The sequence below is a fragment of the Nannospalax galili genome, unplaced genomic scaffold (assembly GCF_000622305.1).
Source record: "Nannospalax galili isolate Female #2095 unplaced genomic scaffold, S.galili_v1.0 scaffold389, whole genome shotgun sequence".
Classification (NCBI taxonomy): domain Eukaryota; kingdom Metazoa; phylum Chordata; class Mammalia; order Rodentia; family Spalacidae; genus Nannospalax; species Nannospalax galili.
The window spans coordinates 3,303,943-3,312,018 of NW_008360310.1; the positions used below are offsets into that span (position 1 = coordinate 3,303,943).

The 8,076-nt window shown below is 45.3% G+C and overlaps 1 protein-coding gene and 1 pseudogene across 2 annotated transcripts in view; one reads left to right on the forward strand and one right to left on the reverse strand.

The window, feature by feature from the left end:
• Positions 1 to 3,294: 3,294 nt before the first annotated feature.
• On the reverse strand, positions 3,295 to 3,390 carry LOC115068691 (annotated as a pseudogene).
• A 2,512-nt stretch (positions 3,391 to 5,902) lies between these two features.
• Positions 5,903 to 8,076, forward strand: part of Mob1a (MOB kinase activator 1A) — a 24,306-nt gene continuing 22,132 nt past the window's right edge. Inside the window, exon 1 of one of the 2 annotated variants that reach the window (XM_008824777.3) lies at positions 5,903 to 6,102. In XM_008824777.3, the coding sequence (XP_008822999.1) occupies positions 6,089 to 6,102 (14 nt within the window). In that variant the 5' untranslated portion in view covers positions 5,903 to 6,088. The remainder of the gene's footprint in view (positions 6,103 to 8,076) is intronic. The other variant, XM_008824776.3, reaches the window with a different exon arrangement.

Below are 8,076 nucleotides of genomic sequence, written 5' to 3' on the forward strand. Positions count from 1 at the left end.
ATTGCCTCTTCTTATAAGGATGCCAGTCAGGTTGTATAAAGTCACTCTAATGACCTCATCTTAACTTCATTATAGTTTTATGGTCCTATCTCCAAATAGAATCATACGCTAAGATTAGGGTTTTAGCACTGAATTCAGAAAAGCCAAATGCGATGGTGCATACCTGTAATCCCTGTACTTGGGAGGCAGAGGCCCAAGGATCACTTCAAGGCCAGCTGGGGTTACATAGTGAGTTTTATGACAACCTTCCCTACAAACAAACAAACAAACATAAAAGAAAACACCTGGAAAAAATGTGAATTCTTAAGAGTGAAAGAATATCTGATTTTATATATATAGTGTGTGTGTGGAAGCCTGTGTGTGTGTATGTGTGCATGTGTATTTGTATGGAGGCCAGAGATCAACATGAGGTATCTTCCTCAATTGCCCTCCACCTTATTTAATTTTATGTGTGTGTGAGTGTGGTATATGTGTACAAGTATGTACACCCATGGGTGCACACAGAGGCTGAGGAGGCTGTTATATGTCCTATGCGATCACCCTTTGCTTTATTCTCTTGAGACAGGGTACCCCACTGAATCTGAAGTTAGGCTGGTAACCAGCAAGCCCCAGCAATCCTCCTGAATCTGTCCCCCCGCAGCTCAGGGGTTACTTGTACATGCATATCCAAGAATATCTTTTTACATAGGTGCTAGGATTTAAACCAAGGTTCTCATGCTTGCACAGCAAGTGCTCTCACCCACTGAGTCATTTCTCCAAGTCCTGCTACCCCTATACCTTTTTAAAATAGGGTCTTACTGTGTCTCCCAGGCTGGCCTGGAACTTTCTGTGTAGAACAGGCTGGCCTCAAACTCATAGAGATCCACTTGCCTGCCTCAGAAGCACTGGAGTTAAGGTATGGGCCACCATGCTTGGTTCCACCGTATTTTTTGAGAAAAATTCACTCTCACCGAACTTGGAGCTCATGATCCCCTTTGGCCAGCCTTTGGCCAGCAAGTGACAAGGGTCCTCCTGGCTCCACCTCTCCAGTGCTGGGATTATTACAGATGCTTAATGCCATGACTAGCTTTTATGTGGGTGCTCTCTCTGCTAGATGGAACCCAAGACCTCTCTCCCACGCCATGCCAGAAACTGTTCTACCACTAAGCTATATCCCCAAATCTATTTTTCCTGAGAACTTGTATAATTTCTTCCCCAAATAGATCTCAATTTATTTCCCCTACCTTTTTCCTCATGGACCTAAGTCCTGATCAACTCTATTTCCAACTTTTTTTTTTTTCACTTTTGGGGATCTTTTTGAGACAGGGTCTTCCTGTAGCCTCAACTGGCCTGGAACTTGCTATGTAGATGAGGCTGGCCTCGAACTCACAGTAATCTGCCAGCCTTTGCCTCCCAAGTGCTGGGATTAAAGGCATGTGCCACCATGTCAGCTCAATTTTTTAATTTACATTTTTATATATATTTGTGTGTGTGTGTGTGTGTGTGTGTGTGTGTGTATGAATACATGAAACTTCTTACCTACTTCAGCGTTTAAAAAACTTTACATTTATATGGGGCTGGAGATTCTCCGTGTCTACTGGATGCTGGCAACTCAGCGGTCGCTGCGCTTCCAGGCGAGTTCCGTTCCAAGCTACCGGGCACTCCCTCGAGGTGCAATCCGCTGGCTGCCAGATCACGTGGGGAGGTGCAAGAATGGCGAAACCAGGATCTCCGTGAGTCGTTGTTTACGAAGGGACAGCCCCCTCGGGAGAGACTGAATTGTAGGCAGTAAGATACAGAACTCAGCTCAGTCAGATACAGCTCCTTTATTCAGTGACTCAGCTCAGCTCCAGATCTTAGTGATTCAGCTCCGATTAATTAGGGAAACCAGGATTTTTATAGTGTGGAGGCAGTAGCAAAAGCCTTAGTTGATAGGTGCTTTGTAGGATGCCCCATTAACATGTGGTGGTGGGCTTCTGCCAGGCTGTCAGACAGTGCCTGATTATCACACAGGAAAACCTGGCAGTTTCATGCCGGAGAACATGTGTCTGTGACGGGCACTTCAAAAGGTGAGTCAGGAAGAGAGTAGGAAGGCGCCCTGCTGGAAAGGGGAGTTTCTGCATAGAAACGCCGAGCCCCTTAGGCTATCCGGACATGGAAAGACTGCGACCCAGAGAGCAGGGGTACCCAACATGGAGAGATGGCTCAGTGGTTAAGAACACTGAATGTTCTTGCAGAAGACCCAGGTTCAGATCCCAGCACCCACATGGCAGCTAACAACTGTCTGTAACTCCAGTTCTAGGGGATCCGATGGCCTCTTCTGTCCTCTGTGGGCATTGTATGACACAGGTGCACTTCCATACATGCAGGCAATACATGCATACACATAAAAATAATAAATTTTTTTAAAATTTACATTTATTTATTTGTTTTGTGTATATGTGTGTATAGGTACATGCTCAGGAGAAACAGCATTCATGTGGAGGTCAGGGAACTCTAGGTTCAGTGAGAGATCATGTCTCAAAAATGTAGGTGGTTGAGCCAGGCATGGTGGTGCATACCTTTAATCCCAGCACTAGGGAGGCAGAGGCAGGCAGATATCTGGGAGTTCCAGGTCAGTCAGGGATACATGGAGACCCTGTCTCAAACAAACAAACAAACAAATAAACAAAGAGCAAAGAAAAAGACACCTGATGTCAACCTCTGGTCTCCACAGGCACCTGCACTCACATGCACATATACTCATACAAACGTGTTTATAACACACACACACACACACACACACACAAAGTCAGGCTTCAGGAAAATTATTTAATGGTTGGCTGCCTTCCTGTAAAAAGGCCAAGCTTTTTGGTAGCTGGTTTCATTTTCCTTTCCTTCACTTTCCCCCTGGCTTATCACATTCCCATCACTGGTTTCTTTCAGTTCATTGATCATAACCAGCTCCTGCTTGCTTCAAAGCCTTTTCACTTGGGGTTGACTCTGAGCAGACCCTGCCCCCCCCCACACACACACTGGGCAATCTCATCTTCATGGGACTTAGCTCAACTGACACCTGAATTTGCCAGTCTCCCTCCCCTTCCTCCTTCCCACCCTTTTCCCCCTCCCCCCTCCTCCCTCCACCCCTTCTCCTCCTCCTTTCTTGACTTCTTCCATTTGTCTGTCTGAGAGAGAAAGAGAGAGAGAGAGAGAGAGAGAGAGAGAGAGAGAGAGAAAATGCATGTGAAGGTAGGTCACAGCTTGCCAGAGTTGGTTGTCTACTTCTATCATGTGTGTCCCAGCATGGAACTAAGGTCATTTACCTTCTGAGCCATTAAAAATATGTAATGTTTCAGGAATTTGCATGTCATCCTTGCGCAGGGGCCATTCTAGTCTGTATCGTTCCAATTTTATTGTACATGGTGCTGACATTGTCAAAGCCCAGTCTGTCTTTGCTCTCTCCTGTCAGTCTCCCAATAATCTTCATGAATTTTGTGCTTTTCCTCATGGCAGTCCCACCATTTGTAATTACATACCATCTACTGGTGTGGATCGTGGATAAATATATACCTCTCAGGGATGGGATGTAGCTCAGTTGGTAGAGTGCTTGCCTGGCATTCATGAAGCCCTGGATTCCATTCCAGCATCCCATAAACCAGTCATGGTCTTGGTGTTGCATGCTGGTAATCCTAGCACTTGGGTGGTAGAGGCAAGGGAATCAGAAATTAAAGGACTTCTTTGCTATATAGTCAGTTTGAGGTCAGCCTGGGTTACGGGAGATCAGCCTAAAAGAAACGAAAAACAAAACAAATGAAAAAACAAACAAATGAAAATAACCACCTTCTGTAACTCAGGGAATGCTCCAGGAGGGCAGAGGCTATGCATTCTGTTCACTAGCATATATAATTAGCACAGAAGTATGGCCTTGGACTTTAGTCACTTTCCAAGTAGAAACTCCCATATGGCTTGATTGGGTTTTTGGTTTCTGCTAAATTGAGATTTCTCTTTCACAGCTGCAACCTCAGATAATGAGCAGGGACAGCTTAATAGCTTTACTGCCTGTGTTCATGCATGAGGGAGGCCAAGATGTGAGCCCTGGACAGGACCAACTGTCTGAGAGACTTTAAAGTGATTTGAGTGCGGAAGAGGCCCAGCAGGGGGGAAGTTAGGGTAAAGCTAGAGTTCTGCAAATGATGATGTAGGGTGCTTACACAGAATGAAAATGCAAGGTTGCAAATTTTGCCCAAGGACAACCAAAAGGGGAAGTGAATGACAAACGGGTGGAATGGGGGTGGAGAGAGGTTCTGAAGAGGTGAGGCTGGGCAGCTTTGTCATCTACTGTTAACTTCTTCTTTGCATCTGCCATAACCAGATGGTATGCAGTTATCTCTCTGTCCTGCTGAGCCAGAGGGAATGAAGCTCCACCAGTCTTTGTATGGTCACTGGTGGAGACCAAACTGCCCTGTAGTAAAAGCAATGAGCAATTTCTCTTTTCCCCTCCCCTCCCTCACTGGAAAACTTTATCTTTGATCCTTAAGAGGAATACATTGCTATCTTCTTCAAATATTGACTAGAGATTTTCCCCTTAATCCCTAGGGCTTCCTTCCTAGACCTGATCATACTGAAAGGTTTCTCTGATAAGTACATGGTTTTTCATAGATTTAATTATTCTCCAACTTTAAGAACAATTCCATTAAAAGGCAAAAAAAAAAAACCAAAAAACAAACCCAAAACAAAAACCACAAAACAACTTTGAGTTCCTTTATTTTCATATTTAAAATTATTAATTAAATTATTTTAGGGGGCTGGAGAGATGGCTCAGTGGTTAAGAGCACTGACTGCTCTCCCTTAACACAGGAATGATTGGAGTTGCAGTCAAGTTTTGAATGGTTGGTTCTTCTTGCTGCCAACAGCAATTGGTCCTAAGTTTGGGCACAGAACCTATGCATAGACCAAAATAATAAAATATTTTTTTAAAAATTATTTTAATTTTATGAGTGTTTTGCCTGCATGTATATATATGCACCATGTGCTTGCTTGGTGCCCAAGGAGGCCAGAAGAGGGCGCTGGAACCCCTGTAACTGGAGTTACAGTCCTGAGCTATCATGTGGGTACCAGGAACCAAATTCTGGTCCTCTCCAAGAGATCTAGCACCCTCTTCAGGCCTTTGCAGGCACTAAGTACTCAAATGAAGCACTTCCATACACGCAGGCAAAACACTCATACACATAAAAACAAATCTAAAACAATTTTAAAAATAATAAGGTAGATTAATGGTTGCCAGGAGTTGGGGGGCGGTGGGGAATGACAGCCGATAAGCAGAAGCTGAAAATGTTCCAGAATTAGGTAATGGTTATAATAGTGGCACAACTCTGAACGCATGAGTCTTTTTCTTTTTTGGGAGGGGTGCTGGGAATTGAAGTTAAGGCTTCACACATTGGGCAAGTACTTTACGATTGAGCTACATTTCAGTCCAAGAACCATGAATTTTATTTATTTATTATTTATTTATGTTTTGGTCTTTTGGGTCTTCCTGTAGCCCCAGCTGTCCTGGAACTCACTATGTAGACCAGGCTGGCCTTGAACTCACAGAGATCCGCCTGCCTCTGCCTCCCGAGTCCTGGGATTAAAGGCGCGTGTGCAATATATCTCTACTAAAAATTACGTTTTTAAAAATCATTGAGGTAGAGAGCTCTCATAGAGGTCCGTCATCCACGAGACTGAAGTGCAGAGTCCTCTCTCTCTCTCTCTCTCTCTCTCTCTCTCTCTCTCTCTCTCTCTCTCTCTCTCTCTCTCTCTCTCTCTCTCTCGTTTCTGCAGAACGCTGATTGGCTGAGTTCTAAAAAGGGGCGGGGCGCCAAGTCGGGCCAAACCTGCCGTGAGCCGCGGAGGGTGGGGATGAGGTGGAAACGGAACTGAGTCTCGCGAGATTTTGTGGTTCCGCATTTCAGGTCTGCGAGGTGGAGGAAGCAGCTAAGGAGGACGCTACGCCGGCTTGCAGTGGCTTGAACCGGCTCAGGTCCCTGGCCGTGAGCCCCGGCAGGCCTGCCCACGAACCTCGGCCTCTCGGTTTCCAAGTCCTAACCGGGGCGGGGCCGACGGCCCCTAGTCCCTGCTCGGAGCACCGAGGATGAGCTTCCTCTTGTGAGTGGGGCGGGCCGGGTCTGTCCGGCGGGTGGCTGTGGAGGCCGGCAGTGTGAGAGGACTGGGCCGGGACGCGGAGCGCCGAGGTCGGTCGAGGCTGCGGCGCCCTCCTCACACTTTTCCGTCCGAGCCCCGCCCCCCCCCCCCCCCCCCCCCCGGGGTGGGCAGATGCTCTGAGGGCGGGCACACCAGCGGAACACTGTGCACTCCCGCCGCGGGCCTCTGGCCTTCCTAGCGCCGCATCCTTCCGTGCGACCTGCGCGGCCTCCGCTTTCTGCTCCATCCCGCCACTGAGGTCCGGTGGGCCCTGGAAAATGTGCGGGGGCGAAGGGGAGGGCCTTGGAGTCTGATGCGGGCGGGGGCGGGGGGGGGTGTCCAGTTCTGTCCGTCCGGCCCCAGTGGAATTCTTGGAGAGAGGACGCCTGGCCTAAGCAAGGCTTGCGTGGAGAAGTGTGGATTCTTCGCTAATTTTTACATACATTTAGATTTGAAAAGCATTCCTTTGGTACCCAATCCTTCGGTGATTGGTTCTCTATCCCAGGCAGGCCTTGAACATGGGATCCTCCAGCCTCACCCACGAAGTCACCGGGCCTGACTTAAATGCCTTAAAAATTAAAAAAAATTGAGTACTTCATATATGAGTACAACGTATTTTCATCATATTCACCCCTTACCCCAACTCTTCCTGTACCTCCCCACATCCCCTTCTCAAGTTCATGCCCTCTTCCTCTATAGTTCTTTTTTATGCATACATAGATATGCATGTGTGTATGTGTGTGTACAAAATTAGAGTCCAATTAGTGTTGGGTATAGTATTAATATATACTTGGTTATAGCGCTGACCACTTGAGCATGGGCAAGCCATCCGCGGCTTGTCCCTGAAGAAAACTGATTCCCTCAGCAGCTGTCCACTGCCTGTAGCTCTTCAACTGTGGTGGGTGAATGTGAATCTTTATTCTTAGTCATGCTGATGGCCACGTTAGTGTTTTCCTTTTTTTGGTTATTCTGAATAATGCTGCTGTAAACATCATACAGGTTTTTATGTGGATGTATGTGTTCATATCTTAGTGAATTACTGTTTAGATGTTAGCCTTTTGAGGCACTGCCAAACTTTTACACCGGCACCTCACTGTATGAGGGTTCAAAATTCTCCAACGGGTAACTGTCTAGCTCTTATCCCTCCTTTTTGTTACAGTCACCTGAGTGTAAAGTGGAATCTCTTGACTTTGATTTGCATTCTCCTAATGACCAACAACATTGAGCATCATTTTTGTATGCTTACAGGCTATTTGTACTTGTTTTTGGAGTGAAGTCTATTTAGATCCTTTTCCCATTTTTAAATCGGAGTGTCTTTATTTTGTTAACACCTATTTTTCCAAAATAATAGGTTTCACTATAGCATTTCTATATGTGTGTATTTGGTTAGTTATGTCCACTCTTCTGCCTTTTTGGTTTTGGGTTATAGAAGTTGTTCATATATCTTGGATACAAGTCTCTTATAACATTTGTGACTTACGTTACTTTCTTCCATCCTGTCTTGATCCTGTTTTTTTCACTGTCTTGATGGTGTCATTTGAAGCACAAATCATAGTTTAGAATATGAAGAGCATGTTAAATCTTGAGATATCATTTCATATTAATTTTCCATTTTTAGTTTCCTTATCATTCAGTTTATTGCCAAGTAAAAAAGGCTTCTAACTTACTGCTTCCTGTATAAATATAGTTCTTTATCATGTCTTTTAGTGTAGTGCTTTCACAATTCTTTTTTACTTCCTACTCTACTGAAAATTCACATTTCTCTGGTAAAGTGAAAGTCCACAGGCCTCTTCCTTTCCTGTCTTAGAGATAATCACCAATTTTGATGTGTATTCTTTTGATGCTTCATTTTTCGGTTTCTATAGGTTAACAAAACAGGCTCTGCTCCAATTTAGTTATGTTCAGCTGTGTTTTGAATCTTTCTTTGTGACTATATAT